We start from the raw sequence: 22,104 nt of genomic DNA, 5'->3' as shown, positions 1-22,104 counted from the left end.
GTTATTGCAACAAAAAATTGGGGGGGGGGGGGACACCTGGAAAGCCAGCTAACCTTGTCCCGAAACACTATTATATCCCTCGAATGGTGGCTAGACCATAATAACCTGTCCACAGGGGTCCCCTGGGAATATAATGTAACCCGTATAATCACCACAAACGATAGCCCTTCTGGTTGGGGGGCTCACATGGGTGAGATATTAATCCAGGGACTCTGGGACCAGATTCAGACGGAAATGTCCTCTAACCTAAAGGAGTTAACGGCAGTGGAACAGGCAGTTAAACTCCTTGTCTGTCTATAGGGCCACCACGTGCAGATTTTCTGACAATCGGGTCACCGTGGCATATATCAATCATCAAGGTGGAACCCGTTCCAAACCCCTGATGAACGTAGCAGATCGTCTGTTCCAGCTAGCAGAGCAACACCTTCTCTCGTTGACAGCTCTTCATATAAGAGGAATAGAAAATACTACGGCAGATTTCTTAAGCTGAAACACCTTGAGGCAGGGAGAATGGTCACTAAACGACGCAATCTTCAACCTCATTGTGGAAAGGTGGGGTCAACCGGAGGTAGATCTTTCGCCACAAGGGAAAACACAAAATTGACACAATTCTGCTCTCTGAACCCCAGAGAAAATCCTCTCGGTAGATGCCCTCCTCATGGACTGGAACTTCAGGCTAGCTTATGCCTTTCCTCCCCTGTCTCTACTTCCTCTGGTAGTGAGGAAAATCAGGAAGGACAAGGCCACAGTTATAGTAATTGCCCCCTTTTGGCCCAAAAGGACGTGGTTTTCATGCCTCAGGACCATGTCAATATCTGACCCATGGGTCTTGCCAGACATCCCAGATCTCCTATCCCAGGGCGCAGTCTACCATCCTCAGGCGGTTGGCCTTCATCTGACGGCATGGATTTTGAGCGGTCACTGTTAAAAGATAGAGGGTTCTCTCCGGGCCTGATTATTTTTCTGCTTTTCAGCAGTGTTAATCACCACTAAAATTTGTCAGGATCTGGAAAAGATTTCTTCAAAACTCGGGGGTAGTAGCTGGTCAATCAACACCAATAGACCAGATTTTGGAGTTATTGCAAAAGGGGTTGGATATGGGGTTATCCCCAAACACCCTTAAAGTACAGGTGTTGGCCTTGGGGGCCCTCTCCAGCTGCAAAATTTCTGAAAATTACTGGGTCAGTAGATTCATCAAGGCAGCAAAACGGTCTAGACCAATGGTAAAGAATAGTCATGCCATGGGACTTAAACTTAGTCCTCTCAGCCATGACAGAAGCCCCATTTGAGCCAATTTCTTCAGCCTCTATTAAAGACCTGTCTCTTAAAGTAGCCTTCCTGGTAGCCCTAACATCAGATCGTAGGGTAGGCGACATCCAGGCTTCCCCCTTACATGCAACTTAGGGATGATAGTGATACTTTCCCCTGATCCAGCATATCTTCCTAAAGTAGTGTCCAGATTCCATAGAACACAGGAGATGGTTCTTCCATCTTTCCTCCCTAATCCTACTAATAATAAAGAAGGAAACTACACACTTTAGATGTAAGAAGATGTATCTAGCAGTGACTGATCCTTGGAAGATAGGACACGAATAGGGCGTTATCTATTAGGGTAGCAGGAAAGGTCAGAGCGTCAAAATCTACACTAGCTAGGTGGATCAGGGAGGCTATTTCGCTGGCATACATCTCAAAGGGCAAGCCGGCACCTGAAGGTCTTAGAGCGCATTCCACCAGAGCCATGGCTACCTCATGGGCGGAGAGGTTAGTGTCGATCGACCAAATATGTAAGGCTGCTACTTGGTGTTCTCCAAACACATTCTATAACCATTATAGATTAAACCTGGGTGCTTCCTCTGACCTCTTTCGGTGTAAGGGTGCTGCAAGCAGTAATCCCTCGCTAAACAGTTACTCTCTGTAATTCTCTCCGTGGTGCTGTTATGGACGACTGATCAAGTCTTAGTTACTCACTGGTTAACGGTGTTTTTCGGAGTCCATGACCGCACCCGTACATGCCCTCCCGTCTTCTTCAGTTCTGGGTGTACACCTCTTCCTTTTGTTTATATAAGTCACTCGGGGTGAATAGTTAGCAGTAGTATCGTTGTATATTAATTATGCTGTTAACCTTGGTGGTCCTCTTGTGCTCTGTAAACCAACTGATGCATGGGAGAGGTGCCGCCCTTATGTATCTGTAGGCTTCCTGTTCCTGAAGGGCGGATCCCCTCTCTCCGTGGTGCTGTCATGGACTCCGTAAAACACTGTTAACCGGTGAGTAACTAAGAAAAAAAATTATATATATATATATATATATATATATATATATATATATATATGCCTATGGATCCATGATGTCCATTTTGCAAGCCTGCGAGAAAAAAAATCGCCATATGGATGACACAAATAAATTTGTGCGTAAAAATTGGACCGTATTTTCATACGCAGAGTGTGACCCCGGCCTAATCCTCGGACTGGCTGTCGGCTCTCCTGACCTGAGCTTGACTGCATGTGTTTCTATGCAGCTGTCACGCTTGGGTCAGGAGAGCAAACAGCCAGTCTGAGGATTGCAATGTGATCCTCACGAGTAATACGGCCATATGACCACACCCTTAATCTACAAAAACACTATGTGGAATAAAACCTCATAACTAGTGATGAGCGAATATACTCGTTACTTGAGATTTCCTGAGCACGCTCGGGTGTCCAAGTATTTTTTAGTGCTTGGAGATTTGGTTTTCATCACCTGAGCTGAATGATTTACAGCTTTTAGTCAGCATAAGTACATGTGGGTGTTGCTTGGGAATCCCCACATGTAATCAAGCTGGCTAGCAGAACGCACCGAGTATAGATGGGTAGCTACAAGGTGCGTTCGAAGCCCGGGGTCCACCGTGCAGAGATATCTGCTGCAAAGTAACGGATAACCTCTGAGCTCACACGTGGGTTAAGATTCACCCCGTGTGAACTGGAAGCGATCTGACTCGCAGAGTCGTGCTGTACGCAAAACTATTACCCTAAGCGTTGTGCTTGCTCTGGAACTCTTCTGTGCTAAACGCACACATGAAGGAACCAGATGCTAAGCCAAGGCTAATTGCCCCCACTGGCGCCAGCTGCCTGCCTGAGTGTACAGTTCCAAAGCTACAGCCTCAAACCACATATATAGAGTGCTATAGTATCCACTGGCATAAGCCAAACACATTTGATACTAGCGCATGGCCATGCAAACCTTTTATAGTTGCAGCTCTACAGGACCTTCCTGGTGGACCAAGAGGAGCTGCAACAGGGCCTGAGTGTGTGACCCCCGCCCTCCAATGAGAGGTCCTCCCATGGGCATGCTCAATGCGTGAAAAGCAGGACTTGGTACCAGAAAAGCCTGCTCGCCACTGACAGTGCTGGCTACAAGGGCAGAGCCTGGAAAGGCAACAGTAACCATTCGCACAGTATCAGGCTGAGCCAGACACTGGGACCAACGTCTCCGCTGAGCAGGTTCCACTGCGGCTAGAGTAGAATGGGAGACCGCAGCAGACATGGTTCGAGATTCCCCCTGTGCAGCTGCGGGAACTTAACAGCTAGTAGCTGTAAATCATCCAGCTACGGCGAAAAAAAACTAAATCTCCGAGCACTAAAAAATACTTGGCGGACACTCGAGTGTGCTCGGGAAGTCTCGAGCAACGAGTATATTCGCTCATCACTACTCAAAACTCTTCATGCAATGTGTTAGAATGCAACCTCTTTTTCTACAAAATTAAAGTCCTTTCAAATGGCAACTTTCTGGCTTTAAGAAACACTAAAAGAAATCCAGAACAAAAAATGTGGTCAGTAATAGTTACTTTTGTAACCAAGCATAGGGGAAAAATTATGGAACCACTAAATTCTGAGGGAGAAAATTATGGCATCACCCTGTAAATTTTCATACCCAAAACTAACACCTGCATCAAACTAGATCTGCTCGTTAGTCTGCATCTAAAAAGGAATGATCACACCTTGGAGAGCTGTTGCACCAAGTGGACTGACATGAATCCTGGCGCCAACAGGAGAGCTGTCAATTGAAACAAAGGAGAGGATTATCAAACTCTTAATAGAGGGTAAATCACGCAATGTTGCAAAAGATGTTGGATGTTCAGTCAGCTGTGTCTAAAATCTGGACCAAATACAAACATGGGAAGGTTGTTAAAGGCAAACATACTGGTAGACCAAGGAAAACATCAAAGCATCAAGAAGGGAAACTTCAACCAATATGCTTCCAAAACAGGAAATGCACAACAAAACATTTGGAAGTGCATTGAACAGCAAGGTGGATTGCTGCTGAGGGAGAAAAAAAATCTCTTTAAATCTTCAGCTTGGCAAGTGTGACCTGAGCGTAAGTGCGAATGGCGGTAAATGTGTGACTTGTGACTTTGGATTCAGGGAGTTTCCAAGGGAGGAATTACTGAATTGCTGTCTGTATTTTATTAATACTTTGTATTTTTATTTAACTTGTCTGTCTGGTGCAATCCCATTAGGAAATATGCTCCACTATTGTTAATGCCATCCAGTGCACATCTTGCCACATGTATGCAGTCCTTGAGCAGCCAGTCAAGGGTGCATACTGCTGTGCAAGATGTGAGCACGTTGTGCATTTGGAAGCCCAGATTCTGGATCTAAATGTGCAGCTGGCAACACTGAGATCCATTGACAATATGGAAAGGAGTATTCTGCTCACTGAGCCCTGGGCCTGAGTGGGATACACCCCCGAGTACTGCAGGAATTAGGTACAGTCATTGATGGACCATCATTTTTAATCTTTAAAGACTCCATAATAACAGGGGTCTGTACCACAGGACTGGAGTATAGCAAATGTGGTGCCAATATTCAAACAGGGGACAAACTGAACTCGGAAACTATAGGCCAGTAAGCTTAACCTCTACTGTGGGTAAAATCCTGGAGAGCATTCTAAGGGATGCTATACTGGAGTATCTGAAGAGGAATAACCTCATGACCCAGTATCAGCACGGGTTTACTAGGGACCGTTCATGTCAGACTAATATCAATTTCTATGAAGAGGTAAGTTCTGGCCTGGACCAAGGGAACCCAGTGGACGTAGTGTATATGGACTTTTCAAAAGCTTTTGATACGGTGCCACACAAGGTTGATGCATAAAATGAGACTAATGGACATATTTTCATGTGTAAGTGGGATAAGAGCTGGCTCAGGGATGGGAAACAAAGGGTGGTTATTAATGGAGCACACTCGGACTGGGTCGCGGTTAGCAGTGGGGTACCACAGGGGTCAGTATTGGGCCCTCTTCTTTTTCACATATTTATTAATGACCTTGTAGGGGGCATACAGAGCAGAATTTCAATATTTGCAGATGACCCTAAACTCTGCAGGGTAATCAATACAGAGGACCATTTTATATTACAGGAGGATTTATGTAAACTAGACGCTTGAACTGATGGCAAATGAGCTTTAATGGGGATAAATGTAAGGTCATGCACTTGGGTAGAAGTATTAAGATAATAATAATAAATTTTTATTTATATAGCGCCAACATATTCCGCAGCGCTTTACAAATTATAGAGGGGACTTGTACAGACAATAGACATTACAGCATAACAGAAATCACAGTTCAAAAATAGATACCAAGAGGAATGAGGGCCCTGCTCACAAGCTTACAAACTATGAGGAAAAGGGGAGACATGAGAGGTGGATGGTAACAATTGCTTTAGTTATTCGGACCAGCCATAGTGTAAGGCTCAGGTGTTCATGTAAAGCTGCATGAACCAGTTAACTGCCTAAGTATGAGGCAGTACAGACACAGAGGGCTAATAACTGCATAAAGTGTATGAGAACATGTTGCGAGGAACCTGATTATGTTTTTTGTTTTGTTTTTTTTGAATGGGCCACACAGGGATCATTAGGTTAATGCGTTGATGTGGTAGGCCAATCTGAACAAATGAGTTTTTAGGGCACGCTTAAAACTGTGGGGATTAATCGTATTAACCTAGGTAGTGCATTCCAAAGAATCAGCGCAGCATGTGTAAAGTCTTACAGACGGGAGTGGGAGGTTGATTGAGGATGCTAACCTGAGGTCATTAGCGGAGCGGAGGGCACGGGTAGGGTGGTAGACTGAGACCAGAGAGGAGATGTAGGGTGGTGCTGAGCCATGGAGTGCTTTGTGGATGAGGGTAGTAGTTTTGTACTGGATTCTGGAGTGGATGGGTAACCAGTGTAATGACTGGCACAAGGTAGAGGCATCGGTGTAACGGTTGGTGAGGAATATGATCCTGGCTGCAGCATTCAGGACAGATTGGAGCGGGGAGAGTTTGGTAAGAGGGAGGTCGATTAGTAGAGAGTTACAATAGTCCAGACGAGAATGAAGAAGTGAAACAGTAAGAGTTTTTGCAGAGTCGAAAGAAAAGGCGAATTCTAGAAATGTTTTTGAGATGCAGATAAGAAGAGCGAGCCAGTGATCGGATGTGGGGGGTGAATAAACGCCGCAGATTAAGATGTATAACTATGTGCTTAATTATAAAACTCTGGGCAAAACCGTCAATGAAAGACCTGGGTGTATGAGTGGATGACAAACTCATATTCCGTGGCCAGTGTCGGGCAGCTGCTACAAAGACAAATAAAATAATGGGATGCATTAAAAGAGGCATAGATGCACATGAGGAGAACATAATTTTACCTCTATACAAGTCACTAGTTCGACCACACTTAGAATACTGTGCACAGTTCTGGTCTCCGGTGTATAAGAAAGACCTAGCTGAACTAGAGCGGGTGCAGAGAAGAGCGACCAAGGTTATTAGAGGACTGGGGGGTCTGCAATACCAAGATAGGTTATTACACTTGGGGCTATTTAGTTTGGAAAAACAAAGGCTAAGGGGTGATCTTATCTTAATGTATAAATAAGGGGACAGTACAAAGACCTTTCTGATCATTTTAATCATAGACCTGAGACAGGGACAAGGGGGCATCCTCTACATCTGGAGGAAAGAAGGTTTAAGCATAAGACGCGGATTCTTTACTGTAAGAGAGTTCCATAGTCTCACTGCTCTGCCATATGATGTTGTAATGAGTGATTCATTACTAAAATTTAAGAGGGGACTGGATGCCTTTCTTGAAAAGTACAATGTTACAGGTTATATAAACTAGATTCCTTGATATGGCATTGATCCAGGGAACTAGTCTGATTGCCACATGTGGAGTCGGGAAGGAATCTTTTTCCCCAATGTAGAGCTTACTCTTTGCTACATGTTTTTTTGTCTTTTTGTTTTTTTTGCCTTCCTCTGGATCAACATGTTGGGGCATGTTAGGTTAGGCTATGGGTTGAACTAGATGGACTTAAAGTCTTCCTTCAACCTTAATAACCATGTTACAAATGAGGAACGAATGGGTGGAAACTGAAGTCGTCTGTGACCGAACTGTAAGAAACCGCCTAAAGCAAATGGGATTTACATACAGAAAAGCTAAACAAAAGCCATCATTGACACCTAAACAGAAAAAACAAGGCTACAATTGGCTAAGGAAAAGCAATTGTGGACTGTGGATGACCAGATGAAAGTCATATTCAGTGATGAATCACAAATCTGCATTGGGCAAGGATATGATGCTGGAACTTTTGTTTGGTGCCGTTCCAATGAGATTTATAAAGATGACTGCCTGAAGAGAACATGCAAATTTCCAGTCATTGATATGGGGCTGCATGTCCGGTAAAGGCACTGGGGAGATGGCTGTCATTACATCTTCAATAAATGCACACGTTTATGTTGATATTTTGGACACTTTTCTTATCCCATCAATTGAAAGGATGATTGGGGATGATATCATTTTTCAAGATGTTGCATCCTGCCATAGAGCAAAAATTGTGAAACATTCCTTGAAGAAAAAACATGAGGTCAATGTCATGGCCTGCAAATAGTCCAGATCTAAATCCAATTGAAAATCTTTGGCAGTTGAAGAAAATGGTCCATGACAAAGCTCCAACCTGCAAAGCTGATCTGGCAACAGCAATCAGAAAAAGTTAGTGTCAAACCGTACTCTTCAATCTGGCGCCAAGTCTATTTTGCCAGGGGTTGTAGAAGAAAATGACACCTGCTGGGCCTCAACCTGTTACTACTTAGGCTACTTTTACACTAACGTCTGTACTGGCCCGTCGCAGTGCATCGGGCCGACTCATGCTGTAAAGTAAAAGCACAATGGGAGCAGCAGATGCAGTTTTTCAACGCATCCGCTGCCCCATTGTAAGGTCCGGGGAGGAGGGGGTGGAGTTCTGCCCGCACATGAACGGCTGGAAAAAGTGGAACCGACGGGCAAAAACGTTGCATGGAACTTTTTTTGTTGTTGTTGTTGTCCCGACGGACTGCAAAAACACGACGCATCCGTCGCACGACGGATGCAACGTGTGGCAATCCATCGCAATGCGTCGCTAATGAAAGTCTATGGAGAAAAAAACTCATCCTGCGGGCAACTTTGCAGGATGCGTTCTTTCTTCACAACGACGTATTGTGACGGACGTTGCCCGACGCTAGTGAAAGTAGCCTTACAGGGTGTCAAATGACAAGATATGTTGCTTCTCGTCAGGGTATTAAATGGGCTACAGCAGCAGTTTCAGACTCTGCAATGGCAAATCCACAATCCATGGTAAGAACAGGAGTTAAATGGTTAATAAATTGGTGAGCTGAAACCAACTGGCTTGTTGTTGCCAGAAGGTGCTATTGCATATGGCAGCAGAGGCAAATGTTTGCCACCTCCCTGATCTATTCAGACTGTAGTAGCACCAGTAAAACTATTCAGCAATTGACCCAAGTATGTTAGCTTAAAAAGGGCCAGTGTTCCTGTCCGTCCTACACAACAGATCCTTCTAAGAACTAGTTGATGACCCATCATGTTCATGGATGGCCTCCTGCTTTAACTTGGTTTCTGCCACGCATTAGCGAACAATTTTAACCTAATTATTCTTTCTTCCAGATGAAGTGTAGTGATATAGGTTGGGGGTTTATAGCCCAAGGAACAGGCCCTTGTTATATTCATACTGTGGCTGTTGACAGCCCTGCTGCTGAAGCCGGAATGAAGGTATAAAGTCAAGGGGTGGTTGGAAACTTTTTTTTTTTTAATTTGCCATTCTAAATGTCCTTCTCATTGTCTAGGTCTGCCAGTTTATCAAGTCAGTAAATGGGATCAACTGTCTCCATTTAGATTACTACAGAATCTACAAGATTATTGAGGCTGGTACTTGGATCCTCATCATGGAAGTATTGGAGCCCGTGAAGGGAACCAACTGTCTTGTTGAAGCTGTGCTCCCACCCTAACCATGTCTAGTAATATCTGAGGAGCACTGACAGTACTTTAGTTTCTGGGTCCTTTAGTCATTGCTGTGCCCTGTTCTTTCTTGTCTTTGTCCAGATAATGGTAATAAATCAATATTACTAGGTGTCATGTCTGGATTTAATTGCATAAAATGTTCTATTTTTAACCCCTTCATGACCCAGCCTATTTTGACCTTAAAGACCTTGCCGTTTTTTGCAATTCTGACCAGTGTCCCTTTATGAGGTAATAACTCGGGAACGCTTCAACGGAACCTAGCGGTTCTGAGATTGTTTTTTCGTGACATATTGGGCTTCATGTTAGTGGTAAATTTGGGTCAATAAATTCTGCGTTTTTTTGTGAAAAAAATGGAAATTTGGCTAAAATTTTGAAAATGTCGCAATTTTCAAATTTTGAATTTTTATTCTGTTAAACCAGAGAGTTATGTGACACAAAATAGTTAATACATAGCATTTCCCACATGTCTACTTTACATCAGCACAATTTTGGAAACAATATATATATTTTTTTTTTGCTAGGAAGTTATAAAGGTTAAAATTTGACCAGCGATTTCTCATTTTAACAACGAAATTTACAAAACCATTTTTTTTTTTTTAGGGACCACTGTTATGGCTGGCAATCAGGCAACACAGCGTGCAGTAATCAGCGCACATACAGAGATCTGGCAATAACCAAAAACAATAGGACGAGCTCTGAGACGTGGAATCTCTGTAGACTGCAGTACCTGATCTATCCTCACACAACTATAAGCAGCAGTGGATTGCGCCTATCACTACCTATGCAACTCGGCACTGCCTGAGGAGCTGACTAGCCTGAAGATAGAAATACAAGCCTGACTTACCTCAGAGAAATACCCCAAAGGAATAGGCAGCCCCCCACATATAATGACTGTTAGCAAGATGAAAAGACAAAACGTAGGAATGAAATAGATTCAGCAAAGTGAGGCCCGATATTCTAGACAGAGCGAGGATAGCAAAGAGAACTATGCAGTCTACAAAAACCCTAAAGCGAAAACCACGCAAAGGGGCAAAAAGACCCACCGTGCCGAACTAACAGCACGGCGGTGCACTCCTTTGCTTCTCAGAGCTTCCAGCAAAAGTTAATAGCAAGCTGGACAGAAAAAACAGAAAACAAACTAGAAGCACTTATCTAGCAGAGCAGCAGGCCCAAGGAAAGATGCAGTAGCTCAGATCCAACACTGGAACATTGACAAGGAGCCAGGAAGACAGACTCAGGTGGAGCTAAATAGCAAGGCAGCCAACGAGCTCACCAAAACACCTGAGGGAGGAAGCCCAGAGACTGCAATACCACTTGTGACCACAGAAGTGAACTCAGCCACAGAATTCACAACAGACCACCTCACATTTGAAGTCAGTTTGAGGGGTCTAAATGGCTAAAAATACCCAAAAGTGACACCATTCTAAAAACTGCACCCCTCAAGGTGCTCAAAACAACATTCAAGAAGTTTATTAACCCTTCAGGTGCTTCACAGCAGCAGAAGCAACATGGAAGGAAAAAATAAACATTTAGCTTTTTAGTCACAAAAATGATCTTTAAGCAACATTTTTTTTTTTTCCCAAGGGTAAAAAGAGAAACTGGACCCCAAACGTTATTGTACAATTTGTCCTGAGTACGCTGATACCCCATATGTGGGGGGGAACTACTGTTTGGGCGCACGACAGGGCTCGGAAGGGAAGGATCGGAGCGCCATTTGACTTTTTCAATGAAAAATTGGCTCCAATCTTTAGCGGACACCATGTCACGTTTGGAGAGCCCCTGTGTGCCTAAACATTGGAGCTCCCCCCACAAGTGACCCCATTTTGGAAACTAGACATCCCAAGGAACTTATCTAGATGCATAGTGAGCACTTTGAACCCCCAGGTGCTTCACAAATTGATCCGTAAAAATGAAAAAGTACTTTTTTTTTTCACAAAAATTCTTTTAGCCTCAATTTGTTAATTTCCACATGGGCAACAGGATAAGATGGATCCTAAAATTTATTGGGGAATTTCTCCTGAGTACAGTGATACTTCACATGTGGGGGTAAACCACTGTTTGGGCACACGGCCGGGCTTGGAAGGGAAGGAGCGCCATTTGACTTTTGGAATGAAAAATTAGCTCCAATCGTTAGCTGACACCATGTCACGTTTGGAGAGCCCCTGTGTGCCTAAACATTTGAGCTCCCCCACATGTGACCCCATTTTGTAAACTAGACCTCCAATGGAACTAACCTAGATGTGTGGTGACCACTTTAAACCCCCAAGTGCTTTACAGAAGTTTATAACGCAGAGCCGTGAAAATAAAAAAAAATTTCTTTCCTCAAAAATGATGTTTTAGCAAGCATTTTTTTTTTCCCAAGGGTAACAGGAGAAATTGGACCCCAATAATTGTTGCCCAGTTTGTCCTGAGTACGTGGATACCCCATATGTGGGGGTAAACTACTGATTGGGCACACGTCGGGGCTCGGAAGGGAAGTAGTGGCGTTTTGAAATGCAGACTTTGATGGAATGGTCTGTGGGCGTCACGTTGCATTTGCAGAGCCCCTGATGTGCCTAAACAGTAACCCCCCCCACAAGTAACCCTATTTTGGAAACTAGACCCCCCCCAAGGAACTTATCTAGATATGTGGTGAGCACTCTGAACCCCCAAGTGCTTCACAGAAGTTTATAACGCAGAGCCGTGAAAATAATAAATACGTTTTCTTTCCTCAAAAATGATGATTTAGCAAGCAGTTTTTTATTTTCACAAGGGTAGCAGGAGAAATTGGACCCCAATAGTTGTTGCCCAGTTTGTCCTGAGTATGCTGGTACCCCATATGTGGGGGTAAACCACTGTTTTGGCGCACGTCAGGGCTCGGCAGCAGTTTCCCATGAGTTTACAAAACGCTGCGCACATGCTGCGGAAAAAACTGCGCGGAAACGCAGCGGTTTACATTCTGCACATTTCACTTTCTGCGGATTCCGCAGCGGTTTTACAACTGCTCCAATAGAAAACCGCAGTAAATCCGCGATAAATCTGCAGCGGTTTTGCACTGCGGACTTATAAAAACCGCTGCGGAAAAATCCGCAGAGGACCAGAATACGTATGCACATTCCCTATCCCTAACCCTAACCCTAGTTCTAACTGTAGTGGAAACAAAAACATTTTTTTTTCTTTATTTTATTATTGTTCCTACCTATTGGGGTGATACAGGGGGTTCATTTACTTTTTTTTTTATTTTGATCACTGTGATCAAATATCTCAGTGATCAAAATGTACATGGAACGAATCTGCCGGCCGGCAGATTCGGCGGGCGCACTGCGCATGCGCCTGCCATTTTGGAAGATGGCGGCGCCCATGGAGAAGACTGACAGACATCGGGAGCCTCGGTAAGTATAAAGGGGGGAGATCTGTGCACGGGGGGGGGGGTGTCAGAGCACAGGAGCACAGGGGGAGAGGACGGGGGAGCGGAGCACAGGACGGAGGGGAGCGGACCACAGATCAGTGGCTTGGGGGGGCGATCGGTGTTTCCAGCCATGGCCAATGATATTGCAGCATCGGCCATGGCTGGATTGTAATATTTCACCAGTTTGTTTTTTTTTAGGTGAAATATTACAAATCGCTCTGATTGGCAATTTCACTTTCAACAGCCAATCAGAGCGATCGTAGCCACGGGGAGGGGAGGGGGTGGGGGGGGCGTGAAGCCACCTCCCCGGGCTGAAGTACCACTCCCCCTGTCCCTGCAGATCGGGTGAAATTGGAGTTGGCCCTTTCACCCGATCTGCAGGGACGCGATCTTTCCATGATACCACATAGGCGTCATGGGTCGGATTGGCACACACTTTAACATAGTAACATAGTAACATAGTTAGTAAGGCCGAAAAAAGACATTTGTCCATCCAGTTCAGCCTATATTCCATTATAATAAATACCCAGATCTACGTCCTTCTACAGAACCTAATAATTGTATGATACAATATTGTTCTGCTCCAGGAAGACATCCAGGCCTCTCTTGAACCCCTCGACTGAGTTCGCCATCACCACCTCCTCAGGCAAGCAATTCCAGATTCTCACTGCCCTAACAGTAAAGAATCCTCTTCTATGTTGGTGGAAAAACCTTCTCTCCTCCAGACGCAAAGAATGCCCCCTTGTGCCCGTCACCTTCCTTGGTATAAACAGATCCTCAGCGAGATATTTGTATTGTCCCCTTATATACTTATACATGGTTATTAGATCGCCCCTCAGTCGTCTTTTTTCTAGACTAAATAATCCTAATTTCGCTAATCTATCTGGGTATTGTAGTTCTCCCATCCCCTTTATTAATTTTGTTGCCCTCCTTTGTACTCTCTCTAGTTCCATTATATCCTTCCTGAGCACCGGTGCCCAAAACTGGACACAGTACTCCATGTGCGGTCTAACTAGGGATTTGTACAGAGGCAGTATAATGCTCTCCTCATGTGTATCCAGACCTCTTTTAATGCACCCCATGATCCTGTTTGCCTTGGCAGCTGCTGCCTGGCACTGGCTGCTCCAGGTAAGTTTATCATTAACTAGGATCCCCAAGTCCTTCTCCCTGTCAGATTTACCCAGTGGTTTCCCGTTCAGTGTGTAATGGTGATATTGATTCCCTCTTCCCATGTGTATAACCTTACATTTATCATTGTTAAACCTCATCTGCCACCTTTCAGCCCAAGTTTCCAACTTATCCAGATCCATCTGTAGCAGAATACTATCTTCTCTTGTATTAACTGCTTTACATAGTTTTGTATCATCTGCAAATATCGATATTTTACTGTGTAAACCTTCTACCAGATCATTAATGAATATGTTGAAGAGAACAGGTCCCAATACTGACCCCTGCGGTACCCCACTGGTCACAGCGACCCAGTTAGAGACTATACCATTTATAACCACCCTCTGCTTTCTATCACTAAGCCAGTTACTAACCCATTTACACACATTTTCCCCCAGACCAAGCATTCTCATTTTGTGTACCAACCTCTTGTGCGGCACGGTATCAAACGCTTTGGAAAAATCGAGATATACCACGTCCAATGACTCACCGTGGTCCAGCCTATAGCTTACCTCTTCATAAAAACTGATTAGATTGGTTTCATGACGCCTACGTGGCGTCATGGGTTGGGAAGGGGTTAAAAGTGTGAATAAAGATGTAATATAGAATGGGAACACTTTGCCTGGCAGCTCCAAGAAAACAAAGGCAGAGGCATAGCTATGGTTTTGTTTCGGGGGGATAAACTTCTGAGTGGGCCCCTAAGCCAGTAACATTGGCTACAACTAGGTGACACACCCGAATGGTGGATGTAGGAGATCCTCAGCATATTTTTTTGCTATAAAGTAAAAAAACAAATTCACATGTGTTAAAAAAAAAAAAAAAAAATTCCTAAATAAAAAAATATATATTCCCATAAATAAATTTCTTTACCAAAAAAAAACAAAAACACAATTACACACATTTAGTATCGCTGTGTCCGTAACAACCTGACCTATAAAACTGTCCCGCTAGTTAACCCCTTCAGTGAACGCGGTAAAAAAAAGAGGCAAAAAACGCTTTATCATACCGCCGAACAAAAAGTGGAATAACACGCGATCAAAAAGATGGCTATAAATAATCATGGTACCGCTAAAAACGTCATCTTGTCCTGCAAAAAACAAGCTGCCATACAGAATCATCAGCAAAAAATAAAAAATTATAGTCCTCAGAATAAAGCTATGCAAAAATAATTCTTTTTTTCTATAAAAGTTTTTATCGTATAAAAGCTCCAAAACATAAAATAAAAAAATAAAAAATTGAGGTATCGCTGTAATCGTACTGACCCGAAGAATAAAACTGCTTTATCAATTTTACCAAACGTGGAACGGTATAAACGTCCCCCCCCCCCCCCCCCCAAAAAAAAAAAAATAAAAAATTAATGAATAGCTGGCTTTTGGTCATTCTGCCTCACAAAATTCGGAATAAAAAGCGATCAAAAAAGTCACGTGCCCGAAAATGTTATCAATAAAAACGTCAACTTGTCCCACAAAAAAACAAGACCTCACATGACTCTGTGGACCAAAATATGGAAAAAATATAGCTCTCAAAATGTGGAGATGCAAAAACTATTTTTTGCAATAAAAAGCGCCTTAATCATAAAAATCCGCTAAAAAAAAAAGCTATAACTAGTAAATCAAATCCCCCTTCATCGCCCCCTTAGTTAGGGGAAAATAAAATAAAAAAAAATGTATTTCCATTTTCCCATTAGGGTTAGGGCTAGAGTTGGGGCTAGAGTTAGGGTTTCAGTTAGAATTGGGGGTTTCCACTGTTTAGACACATCAGGGGCTCTCCAAACGCGACATGGCACCCGATCTCAATTCCAGCCAATTCTGGGTTGAAAAAGTAAAACTGCGCTCCTTCCCTTACGAGCTCTCCCGTGTGCCCAAACAGGGGTTTACCCCAACATATGGGGTATCGGCGTACTCGGGACACATTGGACAACAACTTTTGGTGTCCAATTTCTCTTGTTACCCTTGGGAAAATACAAAACTAGGGGCTAAAGAAATAACTTTTATGGGAAAAAAAATGTTTATTTTTCACGGCCCTGTATTATAAACTGTAGTGAAACACTTGGGGGTTCAAAGTTCTCACAACACATCTAGATAAGTTCCATGGGGGGGGGTCTAGTTTCCAAAATGGTGTCACTTTGGGGGGATTCAATGTTTAGGCACATCAGGGGCTCTCCAAACGCAATATGGCGTCCCATCTTAATTCCAGTCAATTTTGCATTGAAAAGTCAAACGGCGCTCCTTCCCTTCCGAGCTCTGTCATGCGCCCAAACGGTGGTTGACTCTTGCTCCTGACGAAGCCACGCTGTGGCGACACGCGTTGGGCTCTTTTTGCCCCCCATGACCGGTGTTATGCTTTTTTGAGTGCTGCTTTCAGCCCTGGACAGGTTATATTGCTATTCTATGGCTCTTTTTTTTCTGCCCCTTTCGGTGTATACCTGTATGCCTTTCCTTCTATTTGTAAACACTGCCTTTGGGCAGGTGTTACATTGATATGCCTCTCATTTTTTGGCTTGTAGATACTACATTGCCAGTTTGTGGGGTTTAGGTATTCTCCTTAGCTCATTGTATGGACGTATAACTTATTGCATTTAGCACTTTACATAGATCTGGGGTCTTTGTAACATACATGGTACACCCATATATACTAATACCAGTTGGTCCAGCTATATTGTATGGTTGTCTGTACTTTTTACATATATTATCAGCATCCATATAGTTTGGGCTATGTTTGATCTATACATTTAATTATTTGGTGGCATATGATACTGATCAAAACAATCTTGTGAGTGTTATAGTATCAAGCTTTTCCTTATCTTGTTATGGCCATAACAATTACATACCTTTAGGGCGTATATAATCTTTCCGCCCTGTCCTTCTGAGCAGTTGTGTGTGTGTATGTATGTATGTATGTATGTATGTATGTATGTATGTGTATATATATATATATATATATATATATATATATATTGTCTAAGGGTTTTTCCGTCTGTCTGTCTGTCCTGGAAATCCCTGCTCTCTGATTGGTCGAGGCCTGGTGGCCTCGACCAATCGGAGACCGGCACAGCATTGACGTAGAAATCCCGCGTCTCTGATTGGTCGAGGCCGCCAGGCCTCGACCAATCAGCAACAGGCACAGCGACGATGATGTCATAATGGTTGCCATGGCGACGATGATCTCATAAAGGTTGCCTCGACCAATCAGCGACGGGCACAGTCTGCCGCAAATTCTGGAATCATCATTGTCCATATATTACAGGGACATGCATATTCTAGAATACCCGATGCGTTAGAATCGGGCCACAATCTAGTATATATATATATATATATATATATATATATATATATATATATATATATATATATATATATATAATTTTTATTTTTATTTTTTTTCTACATGCACTCAGTATACCATCTGGATTGTGTATTTAAGTACTTTTTTTTTTTTTTTTTTTTTTTTTTTTAAGCATCAACCTCTTGTTTGGTCTTGGGGGTATTCCCCATCTGGGGATGTACTGTTACTGTTTTTAATAATGTTTTTAACCGTGTGCTGTCTCTGTTTGACCATAATAAAAATTGATTACTTTTGTATAAGGATTATTGTTGTCCTTTTTGGTGATCCCTGTGTTATGGCTGGCAATCAGGCAACACAGCGTGCAGTAATCAGCGCACATACAGAGATCTGGCAATAACCAAAAACAATAGGACGAGCTCTGAGACGTGGAATCTCTGTAGACTGCAGTACCTGATCTATCCTCGCACAACTATAAGCAGCAGTGGATTGCGCCTATCACTACCTATGCAACTCGGCACTGCCTGAGGAGCTGACTAGCCTGAAGATTGAAATACAAGCCTGACTTACCTCAGAGAAATACCCCAAAGGAATAGGCAGCCCCCCACATATAATGACTGTTAGCAAGATGAAAAGACAAACGTAGGAATGAAATAGATTCAGCAAAGTGAGGCCCGATATTCTAGACAGAGCGAGGATAGCAAAGAGAACTATGCAGTCTACAAAAAACCCTAAAACGAAAACCACGCAAAGGGGCAAAAAGACCCACCGTGCCGAACTAACAGCACGGCGGTGCACCCCTTTGCTTCTCAGAGCTTCCAGCAAAAGTTAATAGCAAGCTGGACAGAAAAAACAGAAAACAAACTAGAAGCACTTATCTAGCAGAGCAGCAGGCCCAAGGAAAGATGCAGTAGCTCAGATCCAACACTGGAACATTGACAAGGAGCAAGGAAGACAGACTCAGGTGGAGCTAAATAGCAAGGCAGCCAACGAGCTCACCAAAACACCTGAGGGAGGAAGCCCAGAGACTGCAATACCACTTGTGACCACAGAAGTGAACTCAGCCACAGAATTCACAACAGTACCCCCCCCTTGAGGAGGGGTCACCGAACCCTCACCAGAACCCCCAGGCCGACCAGGATGAGCCACATGAAAGGCACGAACAAGATCTGGGGCATGGACATCAGAGGCAAAAACCCAGGAATTATCTTCCTGAGCATAACCCTTCAATTTGACCAGATACTGGAGTTTCCGTCTAGAGACACGAGAATCCAAAATCTTCTCCACAATATACTCCAATTCCCCCTCCCCCAAAACAGGGGCAGGAGGCTCCACAGATGGAACCATAGGTGCCACGTATCTCCTCAACAACGACCTATGGAATACATTATGTATGGAAAAGGAGTCTGGGAGGGTCAGACGAAAAGACACCGGATTGAGAATCTCAGAAATCCTATACGGACCAATAAAACGAGGTTTAAATTTAGGAGAGGAAACCTTCATAGGAATATGACGAGAAGATAACCAAACCAGATCCCCAACACGAAGTCGGGGTCCCACACGGCGTCTGCGATTAGCGAAAAGCTGAGCCTTCTCCTGGGACAAGGTCAAATTGTCCACTACCTGAGTCCAGATCTGCTGCAACCTGTCCACCACAGAATCCACACCAGGATAGTCCGAAGACTCAACCTGTCCTGAAGAGAAACGAGGATGGAACCCAGAATTGCAGAAAAATGGAGAGACCAAGGTAGCCGAGCTGGCCCGATTATTAAGGGCGAACTCAGCCAACGGCAAAAATGACACCCAATCATCCTGGTCAGCGGAAACAAAACATCTCAGATATGTTTCCAAGGTCTGATTGGTTCGTTCGGTCTGGCCATTAGTCTGAGGATGGAAGGCCGAGGAGAAAGATAGGTCAATGCCCATCCTACCACAAAAGGCTCGCCAGAACCTCGAGACAAACTGGGAACCTCTGTCAGAAACAATATTCTCAGGAATGCCATGTAAACGAACCACATGCTGGAAGAACAAAGGCACCAAATCAGAGGAGGAAGACAATTTAACCAAGGGCACCAGATGGACCATTTTAGAAAAGCGATCACAGACCACCCAAATGACCGACATTTTTTGAGAAACGGGAAGGTCAGAAATGAAATCCATCGAAATATGTGTCCAAGGCCTCTTCGGGACCGGCAAGGGCAAAAGCAACCCACTGGCACGTGAACAGCAGGGCTTAGCCCTAGCACAAATTCCACAGGACTGCACAAAAGCACGCACATCCCGTGACAGAGATGGCCACCAGAAGGATCTAGCAACCAACTCCCTGGTACCAAAGATTCCTGGATGACCGGCCAGCACCGAACAATGAAGTTCAGAGATAACTTTACTAGTCCACCTATCAGGGACGAACAGTTTCTCGGCCGGACAACGATCAGGTCTATTAGCCTGAAATTTCTGCAACACTCTCCGCAAATCAGGGGAGATGGCAGACACAATGACTCCTTCCTTGAGGATACTCGCCGGCTCAGATAACCCCGGAGAGTCGGGCACAAAACTCCTAGACAGAGCATCCGCCTTCACATTTTTAGAGCCCGGAAGGTATGAAATCACAAAATCAAAACGAGCAAAAAATAACGACCAACGGGCCTGTCTAGGATTCAAGCGCTTGGCAGACTCGAGATAAGTAAGGTTCTTATGATCAGTCAAAACCACCACGCGATGCTTAGCACCCTCAAGCCAATGACGCCACTCCTCGAATGCCCACTTCATGGCCAGCAACTCTCGGTTGCCCACATCATAATTACGCTCAGCAGCAGAAAATTTCCTGGAAAAGAAAGCACATGGTTTGAACACTGAGCAACCAGAACCTCTCTGTGACAAAACCGCCCCTGCACCAATCTCAGAAGCATCAACCTCGACCTGGAACGGAAGAGAATCATCAGGTTGACACAACACAGGGGCACAGCAAAAACGACGCTTCAACTCCTGAAAAGCTTCCATGGCAGCAGAAGACCAATTAACCAAATCAGCACCCTTCTTGGTCAAATCGGTCAATGGTCTGGCAATGCTAGAAAAATTACAGATGAAGCGACGATAAAAATTAGCAAAGCCCAGGAATTTCTGCAGACTTTTTAGAGATGTCGGCTGAGTCCAATCCTGGATGGCCTGAACCTTAACCGGATCCATCTCGATAGTAGAAGGGGAAAAAATGAACCCCAAAAATGAAACTTTCTGCACACCGAAGAGACACTTTGATCCCTTCACGAACAAGGAATTAGCACGCAGTACCTGGAAAACCATTCTGACTTGCTTCACATGAGACTCCCAATCATCTGAGAAGATCAAAATGTCATCCAAGTAAACAATCAAGAATTTATCCAGATACTCACGGAAAATGTCATGCATAAAAGACTGAAAAACAGATGGAGCATTGGCAAGTCCGAACGGCATCACCAGATACTCAAAATGACCCTCGGGCGTATTAAATGCCGTTTTCCATTCATCTCCCTGCCTGATTCTCACCAGATTATACGCACCACGAAGATCAATCTTAGTAAACCAACTAGCCCCCTTAATCCGAGCAAACAAGTCAGAAATCAATGGCAAGGGATACTGAAACTTAACAGTGATCTTATTAAGAAGGCGGTAATCAATACACGGTCTTAGCGAACCATCCTTCTTGGCTACAAAAAAGAACCCTGCTCCCAATGGTGACGACGATGGGCGAATATGTCCCTTCTCCAGGGACTCCTTCACATAACTGCGCATAGCGGTGTGTTCAGGTACGGACAAATTAAATAAACGACCCTTAGGGAATTTACTACCAGGAATCAAATCGATAGCACAATCACAATTCCTATGCGGAGGTAGGGCATCAGACTTGGACTCTTCAAATACATCCTGAAAGTCCGACAAGAACTCTGGGATGTCAGAAGGAATGGATGACGAAATAGATAAAAATGGAACATAACCATGTACTCCCTGACAACCCCAGCTGGTTACCGACATAGAGTTCCAATCCAATACTGGATTATGGGTTTGTAGCCATGGCAACCCCAACACGACCACATCATGCAAATTATGCAGTACCAGAAAGCGAATAACTTCCTGATGTGCAGGAGCCATGCACATGGTCAGCTGGGCCCAGTACTGAGGCTTATTCTTGGCCAAAGGTGTAGCATCAATTCCTCTCAACGGAATAGGACACCGCAAAGGCTCCAAGAAAAATCCACAACGTTTAGCATAATCCAAATCCATCAGATTCAGGGCAGCGCCTGAATCCACAAACGCCATGACAGAATACGATGACAAAGAGCACACTAAGGTAATGGACAAAAGGAATTTGGACTGTACAGTACCAATAACGGCAGAGCTATCGAACCGCCTAGTACGTTTAGGACAACTAGAAATAGCATGAGTAGAATCACCACAATAGAAACACAGTCTGTTCAGACGTCTGTGTTCTTGCCGTTCTACTTTAGTCATAGTCCTGTCGCACTGCATAGGCTCAGGTTTACTCTCAGACAATACCGCCAGATGGTGCACAGATTTACGCTCGCGCAAGCGACGACCGATCTGAATGGCCAAGGACATAGACTCATTCAAGCCAGCAGGCATAGGAAATCCCACCATTACATCCTTAAGAGCTTCAGAGAGACCCTTTCTGAACAAAGCCGCTAGTGCAGATTCATTCCACAGAGTGAGTACTGACCACTTCCTAAATTTCTGACAATATACTTCTACATCATCCTGACCCTGGCATAAAGCCAGCAGATTTTTCTCAGCCTGATCCACTGAATTAGGCTCATCGTAAAGCAATCCCAGCGCCTGGAAAAATGCATCAACATTACTCAATGCAGAATCTCCTGGTGCAAGAGAAAACGCCCAGTCCTGTGGGTCGCCGCGCAAAAAAGAAATAATAATCAAAACCTGTTGAATAGGATTACCAGAAGAATGAGGTTTCAAGGCCA

The 22,104-nt window shown here is 44.0% G+C and overlaps 1 protein-coding gene across 1 annotated transcript in view; it reads left to right on the top strand.

Annotated features, from left to right (window-relative positions):
* LOC138652216 (DEP domain-containing mTOR-interacting protein-like) overlaps positions 1–9,284 on the top strand; it is a 43,667-nt gene extending 34,383 nt beyond the window's left edge. Inside the window, exons 6-7 of the mRNA XM_069742985.1 lie at positions 8,944–9,048; positions 9,123–9,284. Of these exons, the coding sequence (XP_069599086.1) occupies positions 8,944–9,048; positions 9,123–9,284 (267 nt within the window). The remainder of the gene's footprint in view (positions 1–8,943; positions 9,049–9,122) is intronic.
* Positions 9,285–22,104: the final 12,820 nt, after the last annotated feature.

Source organism: Ranitomeya imitator, chromosome 10 (assembly GCF_032444005.1).
Source record: "Ranitomeya imitator isolate aRanImi1 chromosome 10, aRanImi1.pri, whole genome shotgun sequence".
NCBI lineage: Eukaryota > Metazoa > Chordata > Amphibia > Anura > Dendrobatidae > Ranitomeya > Ranitomeya imitator.
This window is presented reverse-complemented; position numbering and strand designations above follow the sequence as displayed.